Source organism: Haemorhous mexicanus, chromosome 6 (assembly GCF_027477595.1).
Source record: "Haemorhous mexicanus isolate bHaeMex1 chromosome 6, bHaeMex1.pri, whole genome shotgun sequence".
Lineage (NCBI taxonomy): Eukaryota > Metazoa > Chordata > Aves > Passeriformes > Fringillidae > Haemorhous > Haemorhous mexicanus.
Genome location: NC_082346.1, coordinates 50754090 through 50773741, shown reverse-complemented (window position 1 = coordinate 50773741; position 19652 = coordinate 50754090). Strand labels below are relative to the sequence as shown.

The following is a 19652-nucleotide window of genomic DNA, read 5'->3' as shown; positions in this document are numbered from 1 at the left end:
CTTTTTGCACAGCAATGGAGATCTTTTTCAAACACATCCAGTTGAAAGATACCTGCTGATTCACTAAAACTTTGTCCCTCTGTCACAGTGAAAACGGTATCCTGTCATTCATCTTGAGGCAGCAATGGAAGTCACATGTAACAATATATTATTCCCACATATACAAAAGGCTATAGGAGCCACTCTGTATCAAACAAACATGAGAGCCAAGTGAACTACTTTACATGTCTGACTTCCCAAAAAAAAACAGGGCAACTCTTTCTCTGACAGTTTGAACGGAGAAATCACAAAAAAACAAAGACAGAACATTTAATGAAAAAAACTGACTTCTGCAACCAGCTTTTAAAAATGGTGTTCTGCTTCTATTTACTTGTGTGAACTAAGTTAGGATGATGTGACACTCCTCACACAATGCAGTGGGGGCTTCCTACACGCACACACCATCTACCCATCCACATAAGACAGGAAGATAGTTGACAGCTGATGATCATGCAAGGTAACAGCTCACTGGGGTTAAATATGGTTTCAATTTGGTTATGTGATCCCAATGCATAAACAGGGACTGCCTCACTTTTGTTTAGATACTCCTAATTACATTTAACTTCATTATAGTTCCATTAAGCCTGCAGCCAGCATGACCTGTCTTCCTTAGAAAAAGAGTACCAGTTGTGAATTCAGTGATAGTGGAATCATGGTATAAGACAGTACTATGAATTTCTGTAGTCAAGGTAAGTAGTATTTCTCTCCAACACTGACAGTATATATATCAGCACTTTATTCTGATGTCACATGTGAGTAGATCAGGGTCTCCAATCCTGGGCCAAATCCTACTTCTCCATCACAAAGGGATCTCTTATCTACATAAGGATTATTTCCAGCATGATGCTCAGAAATCTCAGTTTTGACTAAAATCAACAATTTTTCATCGTGTGCTGGAAAACAATACAGTTTTTTCCCATTATGAAAACTTTTCTGATTGCATTTGACAATACGTCCTGACTGACAGTTCCAGAACGAATGATACCATGTTGCATGTTTACACATACCTGGGTTTGATGTGTACTGCATTGCAATCATCAGCATTGATGATGCAGACAGATTGACATGTGCTGGAACACCTTCTCGTTTTGAAGATCCCACTCAAAAGAAAGGAAAAAATATATAAATTTTTCATTGTAATAGCAAAATCAGGTGAGAATAGCATGTAACTGATTCCAACTCATGCAGTTAGAATTCCTAAGGTGCCATGTCATGAAAACAAAACAAACAAAAAAAAGTGGAAGAGAAAGATGGCTAGGTATTGACTGACAGAGCACACACCTGGTTTTCCAGATCAGTGTGACCTCATCCCTAAAACTGCATCAACCAGTTGCCTTTTCAGGCCCTCTCCTTCAGAATCCACAGACTGGTCAAAATAACATCACCTGAACAGCCAAGCACACCTAGGCCTTGGATTGTAGGAAGGGTGAAGAGGAACTGGAGGGTGAAATGGAAAACCTGCTGTTGAGGCGTGCTGAGGAAGGACTGGGGCTGGTGATAGCTGCTGGTGCAGGGCAAAGATTACTCCTCAGGGAGCATCTGCTGAGAGCTCAAGTTACAGCTGGAGACCAGAAAGATCAGTCCCATGGTTATGTGAACAGGGCTGAGGTAATGATGAACAGCAGCCCAGAGTGTCCTTCACCTCAGTACCTTTGACCTCACACAGGAAGTGGCTGGAGTTCCTCCTGGAACCACAAAGTGGTTACTATTAAATGGCATACATTTGGAAAAACCCTGCAGAACTTTCACATGGCAACATGGCTTTGAAGGCAAGCTCCTCCACAGAGATGTCACAAGTATCTTTCCACCCTCACAGCACTTTCCCAAGCCTGGCTGCCAGGACCCAAATACCAAGCATTTGGGATAGAAGCACAGAACTGTAGCTACCAGCTCAGCGAGCTGTTTTCATCCCTCCCATCTGGCTCTCCAAGTGCTTAGACAATCTCTTGCATCCTCCCTTTTGGTTTGAATCAGAACTAAAGGTTAAGGGAAAGAAAGGTTCTGCACTTGCCTTGCAAAGGAGCATATAATTCCCAGCAGGGGAAGACAAGGAGACTAATTAAAAGAACACTCAAATAGAAATGAAGGAGAGAAGAGAAAATGGAGACTTTCTCCCTTTCTGTTATCCACATGACCCGACATTACTATGGATCTCTTCACTGCACTTCATTCATTTGTTTTTTAATGTTATCCACACAAGTAAGTGCCCCCAAATTATTACAGAAAGGTGTATTTTTATGGATTTAAATTGAAAAATACTTGGCAGCTCTGGGCAATTAAATATAGCCATCAGCAAAAAAGTAGGACACAGTACTAGATTAGTAAATTTAAAAAGCAGCAGACTGGTGTCATACAGAAATCTCACCAAAACAGATAGAGAAGAAAGCCAGCATGACAAATGCAAATGCAAGGATGCAATCTCGATCAGGGGCAGTTGGGGAAGAGTATCTATTTAAGTAAACCAAGGATTTGACTCAACCAGTTATTCTGAGGTGTAGTTCTACAGATCTGAGGACAGACAGGGTAAGTCACCACCCTCAGCTGTTCTTTAACAGGTTACAGCAGTGGGAAAAGGAGTTTTTCAATGCAAAATTCTGTTCTTAACACAAAGAGGACCTATTGCACATTCATATGAAATGTATCTTAGCACTTTTGATTTGCACACTGTCATTAAATGTGTCAAAGTTAATAGAGAAAACCTCATCAGGATGTACTAAAAATGAATATTTTACATGAGAAAACTGAGGTCCAGGAGAGTTAGGGGACTCTTCCAAAATCATTGACTGGTCAGAAAATACACATGATAAATTTGTATTAAATATTAATCTCAAAACACTGAACTATACTTCTTTCAGCATCTTCTGCATGCTTAAATGACATTACTCTTGATCTCTGCACAAAAATTGTTCACATTTTTCCACAAAGATCAGGAATATAGAGGTAAGGAAGAGACATTCTCACAAAATCAAGGGACCTCTGGAAACCATCTTGGCCAATCCCTCTGCTCAAAGCCAACCAGAGCAGATATCCAGGGGGATTTTGTGTTTTGAGCATCTGCTAGGATGGAGAATCTGCTTCTGCCATTTGGTAACACACAGTAAAAGGCTTGTTGGTTAAAACTGACCTAATATTGACCCTAATGATTCTCTCTGCAGAAAATGGTTACATTTCTCATTACTGCTGAAGTCCTACCATGCTTTTTGTCAGGTACATGGACAAGCATTCAGAACACGCCTCAAGATCCACACTGACAGGGACCTTAAGTAATCATGTGGTATCTTCACAGAGGGGAAGTAAAAAGAAAAAAGAGGAAAAAAGGCAGGGACCATCAGATTCAGTCCTAACTGCTAAAGGAGACATTACAGGCACAGCCATTTTGTATAGAACTTAGAGAGAAGTGACAAGAAGACAGAGAGGGAGAAAATCAGAAATTCACCACAACATCATCACATTGAAAAAAATCATACTTCTACATCCAGATATAGTCCATTTGCAAAAATTATGCATGTTGCTATTGCATCTATTATTTCAGGAGCAGTTTGCCCATTGATTCTGTACTCACAACTCCCACTGCTGGCACTGAAAGTTCAATGAATCTGAAAACAGTGATTTCTTAAATAAACATCACACTTTAAAGGAAGGAAGAATTCACACCAAAACACAGTGCAATAAATAAATAAAAATTATGGAGCTATTTCCCTTTGAAAACAGTCACATGAAATTATTTTATGTTTGCAAGGAGACTGATGTTCCATTACAATGCTATGACAGACCAAATTTTGACTCGTACAGTCTGATACTGTTATGTGCCAAGAGAGAACAATACTAGAATGAGTTCTACTTACATATAGCCATAGGCAGAAAAGATGTGCTGAGATACTCTATAATATCCTTGTGCAGAAATGGAGGAAAGGTAGCTAATGTTGAAATCATTGTATAGGGTAAAGTACTCAAAATATCATCACTGAGAAAAGGAAGTAAGCATGTAGTAGTGTAAAAAATTGATTGGCCAAGATCTGTTGAATAAAATGAAAGAAATATAGAATCATTACAATGAAAACGTAATTATGACTATGTACTTTCTATGTACAAAACTAAAAAAATTAATTATATTTGAATTCCAGCTTTCCTCTCAAGGTAATTTGGAAAGACAATCATTGTAGATAAGTGAGTTCACCCTCAATTTTTAAGTCCCTCCTAAACAGAGGGAAACAGCTGTTGAACACTACTCCAAAGAGTCTGAAGGGAATATGAAAGCTAAAGCCTATAAAATCAGTTAAAATCAGTGTTGATATTAATAATATGGTGATTAACATACAATGGCTTGAATTTAAGCAGAGATGTTTCTCAAATCAGAATTTGAAATGCACATTGTATTGGTTTTTGCAAAATCTGGCCTTCATTCTAGTCTTTACTACTCATAATAAAATAAGAACTTTATCTTAATTACCCTCAAGAGTTCTGCAAAGTACCTCACATATATTGACTATAGGAAGTGTCACTGTATTTTTCAAGCCACATGTGATTAAACTACAGATTTTGATTTCCAGGGAAACCACTGAGGCTAAAAGTGGCCAGAGCTTAAAAGGATAGGCATGCTTATCAAGATTTTCTATCCTTATTATAATGAATCATACTGAAACTCTTTGGAAAGGATCCTTAATAACTGTGCAACATTTTAAGATCCAAAGAGGCAATAGTTTATTGTGTATCTGGGCATTGTGGAATAATCTTCATACTCTCTCCCAAATAAGAAAGTGAGCTGGTGCCCATAACCCTCTGACAAAGGTTACAGCACTCAGTGAAGCCTGAGTATGAGCCAGTACGATGATGCAGAGCCATCAGAAGGCCTTCCTCCTGCATTTGTTAATTATTCCCCAGCCCTAAGTACATACACAGGCCTTCAGCCTCACCCATACACCTGGTGTGACTTCCCACTGTCTCTGTAAAGCACAGAGATCTGTAGCTGTAAACACCTTGGGTCATAGAAACTAAAACTGGCAGCCCATTTCAGTGGTTCTGGCCAGCCTTCCATGCAGGAGTCTAACCAGACCCTCAATGCTACAGAGGGCTCCTCCTGCACGACATATTCACCAGCTAAATACACTCTTTTACAACCTGATTGGGCCAAAGCTCAGGATTGCCTTGCACAGCAGTTGTACTTACCCAAACAGCACGGACTGTTCTGATAAAAAAAAAATCTATTTCTTTTAATCAATTACTAAGCTGAGGAAGAAATAAACAACAAGTTGTACTGCAAAATTTGATTCTCTGCACACAAAACCATACAAAACAGCAAGACATCTCCCCTTGCCCCAAGCATGAGTCAACCAAATTATTTCTGGCACATATTTATCTAAAATGTTCTTCAAAACCTGCAAGACGCTCCTTCACTCCTTCTCCTGTCAATCCATCCTAATGCTTAATCATCCTAATCATATAAAAATCTTTTTCATTAGAAAAAAATTCCATTGCTGCTATTTAAGTGTGTAACCTCTTATCCTGATCAACTTTAACCATAAATAGATTTGTTTAGTTTATTTTTCCTCACAGCAACCTTTACGTATTTTCATGCAATAATCACACCGCCCTTCCATTTTTTTCTAAGCTACATAAACCAAATGTTTTCCGGTTTTCTCTCACTGCTCACATTTCCTAGACCTCAAATCATTCTGTTGTTTTTTCCTGGACTCTTCACAAATAGTTCATGTTCTTCTTCAAGCTAGATGGACAAATCTGAAAATTTTACTCCAGCTGAGGCTTCACTAAGGCTGTTAGAATAATAAACATAATGCTTTGGGTGCCTCATACATTAAAAAAAATGTTTACACATTGCTAGAATAAAATTTATATGCCGGTGATTTTTGGTCTTCTCTGATCTACTGTTAACACCCAGAGCTCTCTGCAATACAGCTTCCAAGCTAGTATTGCCTCTATTTCCTTTAACTTCTCTCTTAAGCAGAGTATTTTACATTTCTCCTGTGGAGACACTTCAAAACAGAATGCAACTTGCCACAATTACTTGAATCACATATCTCTCACACAAAGCACATGCTAGCAACCACCTTGATAACACCTGTAAATCCAAATTCTATCACCTAAGTAAAAAAAATTTAAAATAAAAATATTTAGTAAAATTTAAAATATTTAGTAGCACTAGACCCAGCACAGAGTCCTGTAAGATTTCTCACTGTTATACCCTTCCAGCTGCCAAGCCACTGGTAATTACTCCTAGAGTGTTCTCCTTACTCAAGTGGGGATCGTGTCCCAGGATTGCCTACTAGGATGTAAAATGACACAGCAACAAAAATGTGACTAGGGACAGAAAAACCACTCAAGGTGAGCCCCTGTGTTGCCATTAAAAAGAAAAAAAAAAGTTTGCCCAATGTTATTTGCTCTTTACAGGTCTCCATTGATTATTAATCATCACCGTATTATCTATTTTGGAAAAGACTTTTTGATAATTAACTCCACCATTTCTAAGAATTTAAGTTAAGTCAACTAGTCTGTATCTTGCTATAGGCCCTGCTTTTGCAAGATCATACCATTTCCTAGTGCAGCAGTCTTGGGTTCAAACATACTGGTGCCAGCTCAAAGGGAATTCAGCACTTAACAGAAACAAATTTCCTTCTGAAGAATTTCAGCAACGTTATCAGATAGACAACCATCTTCCCATAGTGAACTATGTAAGAAATTCATCATGATACCACAGTGGAAATTAACATTGGCTAATACATAGGGAGAACACTGGGGTACTCAATCCCAGTAGGGAAAGGCTAACAGATTAACAAGCCAGACAGATGCAGAGCAGAACTTAAGGAAAACAATAGAAATACAACACAGTCACAAAAACCACTTGCAGCTAATTTAAAACATGAGACACTATTGTTTTTCTCTCAGTCAGACAGAGATGCTGCTATCTATTTTACACAGGAGTACCTTAAAGCCATCTCAAAGCACAATTTTACTGTGTTTTTTTCTTCAAATAGATATATACTATACTCTGTGTAGAGATGGACCTTCACCAGAACACTCAATCTGTGTATTTCTTATAGGCCAGATACACATTTGCAAGCTCTTCGTGCATTTTTAAGACACCCACCCCAAAAAGACAGACTGAAGTTATCCCAGCAGATTCAAGTGAAAAATCTGGGTATTTTTACACCCATCTGTGTAATTTTCGTTACATACAATTGTATTTCAGTTACATACCACCAGCACATCACTAAAACTCAGACAACCTCAGAATTCAAACCCAAATCCACAATTTGCAAAAAAAATCCTTTATTTGAGAAAGTCAAACGGAACACTTGGATATAAATGCATCCCAGGAGATTTGAAATCCAGATCCAGGTCAGTTTAGGCCCATCTCTTCTACTGGATATATGCACCACTCATGGATTCACAGCACTGGAATCATTCAAGGGCCTGCTTACCATGTTGCCCATGCTGTAGCAAGGGAACTAGATCCAGTAGTGTCACCAGTGTCACGTAAAGTCCTTGATAGTCCAAAGATGGGTAGTCTGATAACTGAGCATCACGACTTTGCTGGCCACGTTCAGATGGAGCATCTCGCAGGACGCTGTAAAGGAGGGAGCGAGTAACAGTAGGGTTGATGGAACTGACCTGTGGTCTTAGAGATGGGGTGAGTGGGAATGGCACAGGAAAAAGACACATGGTCATGGGCACTGTCAAATTGGAGGCATCTTGATTCTCCTTCTTCCCTGTGCGGGACAAAATGCTGTTGGGGGGACAAAGAAAAAAAAGAGACAACAAAGACACAAAGAACAGCACATTACATTGAAATGACACTATAAAACAAATAATAAAAGACCAGATACATCCCACATAAGATGCAATCACTACCAAAACCAGCATGTCTACAAATCTAGCAACCATTTACTTCCATGCTTCAAGATAAGATAATTAAAAATTGACGTCTAGGAAAATTTCATTGCATCTCATGTGTTATCTGGTTCATAAGGAGCAAAAATATAAAAATGCATGTTTCAGTGCCCTACCCATGTTTCACAGTTAAGAAAAATTCTAAGAATTAAAAGTGTTTAGCTGTGTCAAAATAGGCTGGTATTTTGCTCTGAGATTCTGAGGATTTTAAGAGATTTATTTTTTCCCCCCTATAATCTTTTGAGCCAACTGACTGAAAACATGCAAAATATAGGTGTGGCACTTGCAGAAACATGTTTTAGCAAAGAATAAACATGTGTGTTTGTTAAGATAGTCTTAAAAATCACATGTTTATTGCATTAAAATAATGTCCGTATGTATTTTATGATACTGTTTCATGACCACTCACTCAGTATCATTTGAGATAATGAAGTTTAAACAGGCACATGGATTTAGAAATAATATAATATTTCTAAAATGTTAACTAAACTACATTTGGAAAAGTCATAAAATAATATATAGTAGATGGTCTTTAGCATATGTTTGTGAGCTAATGATAATGGTTGTTTATGTTTGTTTTTAATTTCCCATGTTTAGGGAGGAAACGTTTTGCTTTATGAATACAAACACTCCTTGGGTAAATAGTTACCTTCAAAAATCTAAGGGCTAAGCAAGCAAGACCAATTATGTAACTGCAGATCAGACAGTATGTTACCATACACTCCTGCTGTTACTTACGTTATTATTCAACATAACTCACTATAAACTAAAGGAGAGATAATTTCAAAAAAATAAAAATAATTTAGTGGGAATCAAAATAGAGGCTATACGTCAACCAGCTTGTTATGTAGTTTTAAAAATGTTGCAAACATGGTTGTAAACATGGTAATCTAATTTTTTTAAAAATAAACCCCACTATTTTAAAAAGAAATGAATTCTCACTTAAGCAGTGTTATAGTTTTGTTATCAAGCAATTATAGGGTTACTTCATAATCTCTATATGTGCCTATAAAATATAATACACCTTTTAAATATATTAACCCACACACAATGTTGGTTTTTTTTTTTTTCCTTTTAAGCACCTTTTTGCACCTCTCACTCATTGGGATTTCCAAAAGCAGCTGCTGTTGGTTTAACTCTGTTCCCACAGTCAGTGCTAAACTTATAAAAGACAAGCCAATAGCACTAAGATTTCCACTGACTCATGTAGAGCAGAATTATATCAAGAGAGAGCACTTCTGGAAACCTCTCTTCTCTGTAACAGCACAGAAATCCCTACCATATAATCACCTCAGCAAATCTTACCCCCCGATTAATTCAGCAATTTACACAAGTAAGCCAAACTCTTGCTAAGGTGCTTCTAAGAGAAGGTGTCATTCATTTGCCATATATAAAAAACACTTTTACAAAAACAATTATTTGCCAAGTGGCTACTATCATATGGCTACTTGGCTACTATTACACCACCCTTGCAGTCAGAGATGACAGACACAGTCTGTCTTATAAAATTACTTTTTTTTTTTCTTTTTTTTTAATTGTGCCTCACATATTTGGCAGATGCTTTTGGTTTCTGTTACCCAATGTCCAGTAAAAGAAACATGATCACTGTCATGCTTGTATCAGAACATCACCTAAGATCCAGTATGACTTTAAAAATGAATTATCAGAGTGCTGATTCCTTCTAATTTGCTTGATGTTCATTTGCCATATCTTATAGCTTATGTTCAGAGATATGAAGGTACTACACTATTCCCTTCTTGTCTACCAACAGATAATACCAATTACCCATCTCTTTACTTGCCAAAACATCACTCCATGTGCACTTATTTCCAGAAAGGATATTAATCCTTTCTTTTTACACTGAGCTACAGGCCATCTCTGGATTAGATGCCAAAGCACACTTAGTATGTCTTGATCAGGGCATCCTTTAGTTTCACAGTAATAAGACTAGATCTAAATTCCAGATGGCACCACACCAAATTTATTAAAAAACAAATTTAAGAAACCCCTAAATTTTATGTCCAGGCTCTTGCCTGACCTGTATTTTTAAAAGGCAATAAACAGAGGAGCCAAAATTGAAAATCTAGGAGGTCCCTTAGGACCAAGATGCAACAGCAATTTGCTTCTGGTTCAATTTAAATCAAGTACTAAGAATTTGGAGTGTCTGCAAATCATAACTCCATACTGAACTTACTCCATACTGAACTTGCTCTGCAATAAGGGGCAAAGCTACCAAGGCTTGTTTCAAGATGTGTATATCTTTGCTGCAAATCTATCCCACAATTACTGCCTTCTTGGACAGGTTTCCTAAAATGCCTACAAGTGAAATTACATCTCACCAAGGCAGCATAACGACGACCATTAATTAGCCACCATGTCATTCATAACTATGCCTCACATAAAATATTTTACTTAGAAATACATATGGAGAATTTTCTTCAGGAAAATGTGTAAGAACAAGCTTTTTCTGCAGGATGTTTCTTAAGCCTTAGATCATTCCTCAAATGAGGGAGAAATCACTGAAAATGAGTAGGGCATGAAACAAATTCATGCTGTAATGTAAAGAAATGCTTTTCCCAAAGAGAAAACTAAAGAAGAATTAAATGAATCAATGTGCTATGCATTGTGTATGGTGATTTTATGTGATGTTTGTTATAGAAATAAGGAATTTTTTTTCAGTCATTCCACATCTGTTCCCCCCACCCCTGAGCTTGTAATTTATGGAGGCTGCATACAGAGCAAAGGAGCAAATTAATCTCTTGTGCAATGCATCTTTTGCCAGCAAAATGACACCACATATGAATGTGATTCCAAACAGTGGGCACATCCCACTGAAAAGAACACAGTCAGCGTGTCCCTAACATGGAAAGGTAAAAGTGGAATAAACAGTCAAATCTACTTCTGTAAAACCCAATCATTATGTGGAATTTCTCTTCATTATTTCTATGACTATACATGTTCACCAAGAATTGTTTGTCCCTAACAGCACAAATTCATTGCATATGCTCTGTGTTAAGCCAGAAAGATTATTCTCCACCATGTACTTCTATTACTGAAGTTAAACCTTGCACAACGGAGTCTCAGTGTAGGAGGCAGAAAAGAGACTCAGCATGCAAAATATTCAAATAAATTTTTGAACACTCTCTTCAGAAAGGTTCTTAACCAGTCTGTTTAGTTTTAGGGTAAATCTTCCAGAGATCTGCACACAGTGGGTGGGAGTTTCCTTCTTTCCATCTGCCACACTAAATACAGGGTGTGTTGTTTTGCTTTTGTATCCATCTTCTTTCTTAGTATCAGCAAGTGTCTAAACTTACACTGGTTCAACCATAGCACTCAGCCTTTGACCCGCAGTTCAAACTCCCCAGTTACAGGGCTTTAGAATGTGAGTTAGACTTTGCCCGAGTTTCAGAACTCAGTCCACTTAAATTTAGATCCTGGCATTAATTAAAATCATACCCTTTTAGTTCTGAGGCTACTCAGATCCCAGATCATGAAGGACAAAGCCATTTGTGTATCAGATATGAATATCACTTCTGCCCCATGGGGTTCAGCATAATCAACAACAGGATTTTGGTTCAGTCCCATTCTGAACATAAAAACAAATGGAATAAAACAAATGGAGTTACTCAATTGTGCAATTGCTGCCCTGATTTCTGATCTGCTCTCACATTTGCTAAGTACAAAGCTCCTTCAGTAAGCCCAGGAACATCACTGCTCCAGGAGTGTGAAGAATTTATCAACAGGACAGGTCAGCTGTACATTATACAAGAAGACCACAGAGTGGTAGAAAGATGTTTTCTTAAAGCAGAACATTCTAAATCTATCCTGACCCAGTGAACTTCTGGCCAAAAAGAAACATATCTCATTATAGCACTTGGTAGTTACAGCTAAAAGAGAAAATGTTCAGAATCAAGTCCAACTTTCTAGCTTTAACAGCTTAAAGGCTCAAAGTATTTAAGCAAAAGCTGTCTTGTCATAAATAATCTTACTTAAATGCAATTTAAGTGTGTGTTGTACAAATAGTCCATCATAATCTGATGTGGGAACAGAGACACATTTCAGAAGTATCTTTCGTGACTCTGAACATTTTTTTCCCACTGCTTAATACAATAATAAAATTTAATTTATTAACCATCAAACAAAAAGTCCTACTGGATGCTGTAAGTTTCCTCAACAGTCTAAATGAGAAGGGAAACAAACAGTTTTGCTCTTGAAATTTTCAAAAGTAAACAGGAGGTTTCAAGCTTGCTGTGAACAGACATTCTACTAAAAATTATTTCTGTCTATGTCTCTCCTTTTAAACAGGGTCAAGAAAATTTTCATGTATCCCAGGCTGTTTAAATGCTAGAATGAACTGTTCTCATTCTCTCAAGTTTAAATTCTTGCTTCTCAACTTCTATACATCATAAGAGTGTATGTACAAATACATGGGTAAATTGTAATCTGTTAATGTTTCCTCCTCAAATAAGGCAACTAGCTTTATTTCCAAACTACTCTTTGACAGCAGGGACAATCTTTCCAGGTATAAAACATGAAGTTATGCATAGAAATGCAATTTGAACTGCATTTTTCTGGATGTGAAAATTAGTGCCAGCCAAAACCAGCAGATAAAAATCCCTTGTTCACGGTCAAAAATCATTTTAAAAACAATATGGAAATATGAATCCACTAGGCAGCACTGTGGAATGTGCATTATTCCCAATAACATCTCACATTTTTTTCCTAGTTTTTGGAAGACAAGAACAGTATTTCCTAATCATAATGTATCCTCTATTCATGGGGTATTTAGCACTATACATTATTACTAAACATTAGAGTACGTCAAAAATGTTGGATCAGAACAATCCTGATGTGCTGTTACCATCCAAATCCAGATCTGTACACAAACTTTGTCTGCTCCTGCTGTTCTAAGGGACTGAACCAGAACCCAGAAGAGCTGAACACAGTGAGAAGCCAGTTCTGCTTGCTCCTCTGGCTGCACTCTGGGATTCTGAGGCACCAGGACTGTCAAGGAGGCCATGATTCTACACATCTAAAACTCTATAGGTCACAAACTCCTTTCTTCACAAGTTCAGCATGTTTGTGCGTTCAGCTAAGTCTTAGGACCAAGCAAATGCATAATCAACCAAGTTTATTCTAGAATCAGCCACTCAGTAAGGGGGCTTAACTGGGCAAATTGGGCAACAGCCACTGAAGAGATTCGTTCATACCATGGTTTTCTTAAATTATGCTCTGACTTTTTTTGGCTGACCATTGACCCATTAAATCTGGCAACCAATTCAAAGCCAATTGATATTCCCTGCAATTCTTTAGCTCTTTTTCTTCAAGAGCATTAGTCAAAACTTACCTCAATAACGTCTGAGAAAAGTATTTCAGAGTATTTGCAATGTCAGTTCCAGAGGGCACAGGGTATATGTTGTGGAGAACCCGGTTGTGGTATTCTTGAAGGTAACGGATTTTGGAAGCAACTACATAAAAGACAAAAAGACAAACACAAAAACTTGCAATTAGGTTTTTTGCAGACTTTGACAGAGTCATGTCTGTTTCTTCCATTCTTTTTTTTTTTTTTTTAAATTTAAGTATCAAACTCAAAAACCAGAAAAATCTCTCTGCTCCTTCTGTTCTGACTGAATAAATTGTAAAAGACTGCCAGGGAGAACACATGGAAGTGAATTTCTGCATCTGTATTAGGCAAATTTAGTGCTAGCAAATTAAAAAATATATATTGCCACTCTGCACTTCTTCCATGTCTCCAAGCATCTCAAGAGTCATTTATAATGAATGAGTCATTGGATCACAGGAGGTTCATGTGAGACAGATAAGTATTTCTACAGCCAATGCAGAGATATAAGCTAAGACAGAAAGACCTTATGTGATTTACTGTTAGCCATACATTTAGTTTATGCAATGAAGTAAAGATACAAAAAGAGTGAAGTTTCTGCTATTTGTCTTAGGAAGTGTGATCAAGCAGATAAGGGGGTTTCAAAGAGCAGTAGCAGGTGTACACCTCCACTGAAACTATTTTTTGTTGTATTACAAGTAACAGTGGATTTACTTTCTAATAGGAATCCTTGTACAGGTTTGGGGAAAAAAGTGATTACCCCCCCTAGTTGCACTGCCTTACACTGCCTATACAGCACAAGCAGTCTCATGTAGAGACACCTGCACACACAACCCTTCTTGCTCCACTCAGATTAGCCAGCTCTGCTGAGAGGGAGTGCATTGGCTGGGGCAGAGGGCTGCCCAGCTGTGCTGCACTGCAGACACTGCCTCATCAAAGCACAGCTGCCTGGGAACCCTTCATCGTGTTAGAAGTGCACCCAGACTGTGACAGGCAGTTGAAAGGGGAGGTGTTCTGAATTCTTTCAGCCCTTAAGCATATGGATTATAGCAGCCTTTCACTAGACCAAGATAGACCTTACTCCCTTACAGGGCTCCTTCAGTGTGGAAGATAAATCATGCTTCCTAAACAAGCAATTAGTCAATACTTGTTTTTATTCTCATAATTAAATGGTATTTATTAAGGAATGAATACCATTAAATCCTCCACTGAACAGAAAGGTACTAACTACCTGGGAGACATTGCTATGCTTCTCACTGCTGAGATAGCTGAAAAGTTCATGAATTTCTGATTTTTTTCTGTGCCACTGGCAAGCTGAAGGAGAAGGGGTGACATTGTATCCATATTGCAGAAAAGACTGATGGACAGGCACCAAAAGCAAAGTGTCTCCAAATATTGTTGGAGGCTCAGCTTGGGATACAGAGAGCCCTTTTGCCAGTATAGGCAACAGTACACACTGGACTTTCACATCCAGAAAATAAAAGATTCCCTGAATGGTCAGCCACACAACATAAGAGATTTGACAATTTCAAGTCAATTAGCCATAAAATGAGGAACACTCAAATAATCATCAAATGAAGAAAACTATTTTCTTGAATGCATGACAAGAAATCCAGTTTTGCAGCACCCAATTAAGGTCATTCTTTAACTCATTTCCTGCTGTAAGGAGGGCAATCCCAAGTTCTTGCAGCAAGTGAAGCTTCTACAGACAAAAGTCTCCCTCATGATATTACCTGGCTTCATCACAAGGAGAAAGCCCATCATGTGACTGAAGGGCTGGGGCCTATGTGAAGCCAGCAAGCAAAAATGCAACCACAGACATGGTCATAATGCATATGGAAAAGCCACACACTAAAAATGCATAGGCATCTTTAATTATATTTCCTCATCTTTAAGTCTTTTACTTCACAATTAATGAATAACTAAAAGCAATCATGACTTTTTCCCCTCTCTCTCAATCAACTGAAAACAGAATTCTGTCACACAGACTCAGATGGCCCCCACGTAGGCCTGTGGCACATGACCTGTGCTCTGCAGGAGCTTATCCTGTGTGAGAGCAGCCACAACTGCCTCCTGCACAGCCCCCAAACCACTGGGCTGGGAACATCTGGGCAGGATGTCTTTCACTGCACATTACAGAGGTTGACTTGAGCAGTCCAAGACTCTCTTCCCCTTCTCATCTCACGCCTCACTCTTTCTGCCCACTAATCTCAGTTTTAGTCACAGATTTGCAGGCCGTCTCATCAGATTATTTAGAAGGTAGACATTTATTTTAACTGTCATAAAACTAATCTAGTTTAGTTTCTAGATTAAGAAAGCAATAACTTCATAAACATATTTTATGATGTTACTTTCTCTGGTCGGAGAGAGAAAAAAGTATGAAACCAAGTATATTTGTAAAGGACACAGACTGTGCAAGGCAGTACCCAGCTAAGAACAATGCACAGCAAGGTGCACAGATTACTGTGGCTGCCATGGTTTGCTGTCAGATATCTGTAAATTAAATGGACTAACAAAATGCCAAAGATTATTACTGAATTCAGATCTAGATGTATTTCAGAGAGCTGTGTGCCTCCCTACAGTTACTAACTTTCAATAAAGGGCATAGGGTATCTAGAATCACTTTGAACAGCTTTTTTTAAAAATAAATATGGAAATACATTCATTTTTATTGATTGGCATTGTTGTGCAATTGTATCAGGCCAAATATCAAAATAGAAAACTTATTTATAAGGCCTAAATATAAACATTGGCTTTGGGCTAAAGGTTTCAGCCTCACTTTTCAGTTCTGTTTCCCAAAATTCTGTCCATTTCAGCACAGTCTCCCAGAAACTTCTGAAGGAAAGCTCCAGAGCAAAAACTTTGCCAGCTTTCAAGCTACAGCAAGTGTGGGAATGACCCAAATTTCTGAGTATCCTGAGACACACTTCAAAAAGTGGTGTCACCCTGTGGAAGCACTTGAGCACTCTCATAGGGTCATCACAAAAAACAAATAGGTATCCATCTAGCATCTACACAGACTTCACTAAACTCCTCAGCCCCTATGTCAGCATTGACTGAACTGAGAATGAAACCATTAGGAGCCCTCAAAGATGAGCTTGGTTGCTCCACTGTCCTGAAGGGGAACAGAGCAGGCATCAGGCATTCCCAGGGCATTGCTTACCACAACTAAACACCAATTACTGCTTTTTAAGGTGAAAAAGAATTCATTTTCTTTGAATACAACAGAACACCTTGGGCATGCTGCAAAGAGTCAAATGATCAAACTCACAGTCGATATATCTGGTATGCAATACAAGATGTGTGTGGCCACAAAAAAGAGCAGCTTCTCCAGTCAACCTTCAGACTGACACCATTTTACCTGTTGTTCATAGAACCTGCTCAAGAGCTGTGGGATTCATGTTTAGACCAGCACATCTTCTGTTCCAACCAGTGACTCCTCAGTTGCAGTGTTTCACTGATGCTCTTGGTAAACTGAGATTCATTATGACTTGTAACTTGAGTCCTTCCCAAGACATTCTGGTTCTTGCCTGTCACTCACTGAGGGCAGAAGCAACAACAGCGACAGCTGGGGTTTGAAAGTTTGACTGGTAGTGATATATGCACACCAACACATCCTTGTCAGAGTCCATTACTCAAAAATTGCTGGTGAGGGAATCTTGAAGTTATGTAGAGACAAAGACATTTGGTAATGGCATAAGAACTAGTCAGGGAAGCAGCCTTAGTAAAAAAAATACATTCAGCAGGTTAGAAGGCACAGGATATGTCTATTAACCAAATACTCTTCCCGGAGTGTCATGAAAAGGAAATTAGAAGGCAGAAAGATCTGAAATCTGGACCCTAAGTAAATCTTGAAATAGACAGCAACAGGGACATAGCAGGCCTGGATGCAGTGTCTTGAAAAGTACAAAGGGATGAAAAGAAAAAATAGCCAAGGATAAAATATGTAAGAGAAGCTCAAACAGAGCAGACCAAAAGCATTGGGAACAGAGGAAGAGGGAAGTCAGAACAGAAAAGGAAGAAAATGCCATAGCCGGTGCTAGGACAAAAAGTAGCACAAATTCTTCTGCATGGCAGTGTGAAGGAAGTGTAATTAATGTATAAGTACCACAGGAAAGAAGAAACAATTACAAAACTCAGGTGCAAGGTGGGGAAGGCAGCAGCAACAGAAGGGTACATATCCAAACATTGCACAGTTCAGGGCTTCTGCACAATTAGAATACTGTGTCTCTAGTTATGAGGCTAGAATGGCATCTTTACAGCAATAAATTAATATCTGCATAGCATTTTTAAAGCAAGCTCATCCATCATAAATAAGTAGTAAACCCTAACAGAAAAAAATACAGATATTCTTTTTGTTAGATGGGGTCAGCATAGGCATATATAAACACAAGGATCCTTCTCAGTGACCTGGAGGAAGAAGAGAGCAAGTCTCAGCATGCAAAGTGTCAAATCACATCACGTCATTGTGATAAACATCAATCCAACCTCCTGGTCACAGACTGCCTGTTCATAACCATGACACTGTATCAGGCAAGAAAGTAGCTTTGACATGGGTGATGAGCTCGATTGCCTCAGAAATTTCTTCTCAGCATCTGATCAGGGCTCTTGCAGACACACCAGGTGTCATGAGCAACAACAGTGGGGAGCACTTCCACAGCCCAGAAGCAGGTACCCCAACCACCATGTCATCTACTCATGCTCTGATCAGCTCTAGCCAACATGGTGGTTCCAACAGCCGTGACCAAGCAGAGGCACGCTGGCCGCGGGCAGGGGGATGCCAGCACCTGGGGGATCCTGCTGGGACCGGGCACTATGGCAGGCGGCCTGTAGGCAACACACAAACACCCAGCCCACATTCACCCGAAAGGTGAGCGGCCCGGGCAAGAACGACAGCACAACTCTTCTCGCTCCATCTCACTGCAAGACCACCTGCAAGGTGGCAAGGCGTGCGTCACCTCTGCTCTCGCAGGTGGCTGCATCCTTCGGGACACGGAGCAGCGCTGGCAGACGGGGCAGGCTGGACCGCTCCCGCCGTGGGGCGGGGGGCGAAGCCGGCGGCCTCAATACGAACTCTTCCCCCCCACCCCTCACTCCCCCGTCGGCTCCCCGGCGCTGCCTTTTGCCGCCGCCCCGAGCTGGCCCCCCGAACAGAGAGGAGCTCCGGGGGCTGCGGCCACCAGCACCGCCGGCGGCTCCGACAGAAAGAGCCAGAACGCCGGCAGCCCCCTCCCCCTGCACCGCCCGCTGGCGGCCGCCGCAGACCGCGGCAGGAGCTCGGGCAGCGCTGCCCCGCCGGGGCGGCGGGCGGGCGGCGGCGGGGCAGCGCCATCGGCGGGACGGCGCCCCCGGCCCCGCTCCCCTCCCCTCGGACAGACCCCGGCCCGGCGCCCGCCCGGCCGCACTCACACTGTTCCGCCTTGGTGGACATGCTGCCGCCCCGCTGTGCCCCTCGGCGCCGCGGAGCGTCGGCCCCCGGCCGCGATGGAGCTGCCGGTGCCCGTGCCGGTGCCGCTGCCGGTGCCGCAGGGCTGCGGGCCGGGGAGCGGCGGGCGGGCGGGACCGGGCGGGAGCGCGCTTAAAGGGGCAGCGCGCCTGGCGGCCGCGGCAAACAGCTTCCTCGGGAGGGACGGCGTGGGAGACAGGATGGGAAGCAGGGGAATTGGGATGCAATGGGTTGCGATGCGAAGGTGGAGGCCGACTGGCTCCGGGGCAGACCCGGGGCACCTGCCCCAACGGGGCTGTGGCCCCGCCGCGCTTGTCACAACGTCGAGTTGGGAGCCGCCGAGCCGGAAGACCTTGATAAGCGTCGGCGGTGCCCCCGGGGCCGCCAGGGTGGCCGGAGCTGCCGAGGGGCTGGCGGTGCCCTCGCCCGGCCCCGCGGGCGGCTCCGCGGGAGCTGCACTGAGCGAGGACAGCGGTGGTGGCACTGCCGGGAGCTGGGCTGTGGATCCGTGTGATCTCTGACATGGAACAGCACCGTTGCTCCCTTGCGCACTTCTCCCCTCGGCCCCTGGGCTCCAGCTGTACCCCGGGCAGTCAGGTGCCTCTGCGCCGCCTCTCCCCGTGCACCAAGCGCCCCGGGACCGCCGTGCCCTCCCCGAGGAGACAAGGACTGCGCTCAGCCCCGACTGTGCCCCCTCTATCACCAGATCCAGCTATGGTGACTGCCCCAGGACGACGGTTGGATGAAAAGACCTTTGTCCAATTCTGGTGGGAGTACAGTAATAACAATAAAACTCATTTGCTCCAAGAGAAATTATTTCACTGCTGTCCTATCAGCTTCCCCAGCGTCCTGACTTGACCTTACCAGGTGTCAGAAATTAAGGGTTAGCTCTGAGTTTCTTCTCTGAAACTTTCCATACCA

General features: G+C 41.1%; 1 protein-coding gene across 2 annotated transcripts in view; it reads right to left on the bottom strand.

Annotated features, from left to right (window-relative positions):
- The window catches only part of UNC79 (unc-79 homolog, NALCN channel complex subunit), a 107039-nt gene extending 88224 nt beyond the window's left edge, over positions 1-18815 (bottom strand). Inside the window, exons 1-5 of one of the 2 annotated variants that reach the window (XM_059850204.1) lie at positions 18695-18815; positions 13292-13412; positions 7476-7780; positions 3885-4055; positions 1047-1139 (exon numbers count right to left, since the gene is read on the bottom strand). In XM_059850204.1, the coding sequence (XP_059706187.1) occupies positions 1047-1139; positions 3885-4055; positions 7476-7780; positions 13292-13412; positions 18695-18716 (712 nt within the window). In that variant the 5' untranslated portion in view covers positions 18717-18815. Of the gene's footprint in view, positions 1-1046; positions 1140-3884; positions 4056-7475; positions 7781-13291; positions 14362-18694 lie in introns of those variants that run through there. The other variant, XM_059850203.1, reaches the window with a different exon arrangement.
- Between the last annotated feature and the right edge of the window lie 837 nt (positions 18816-19652).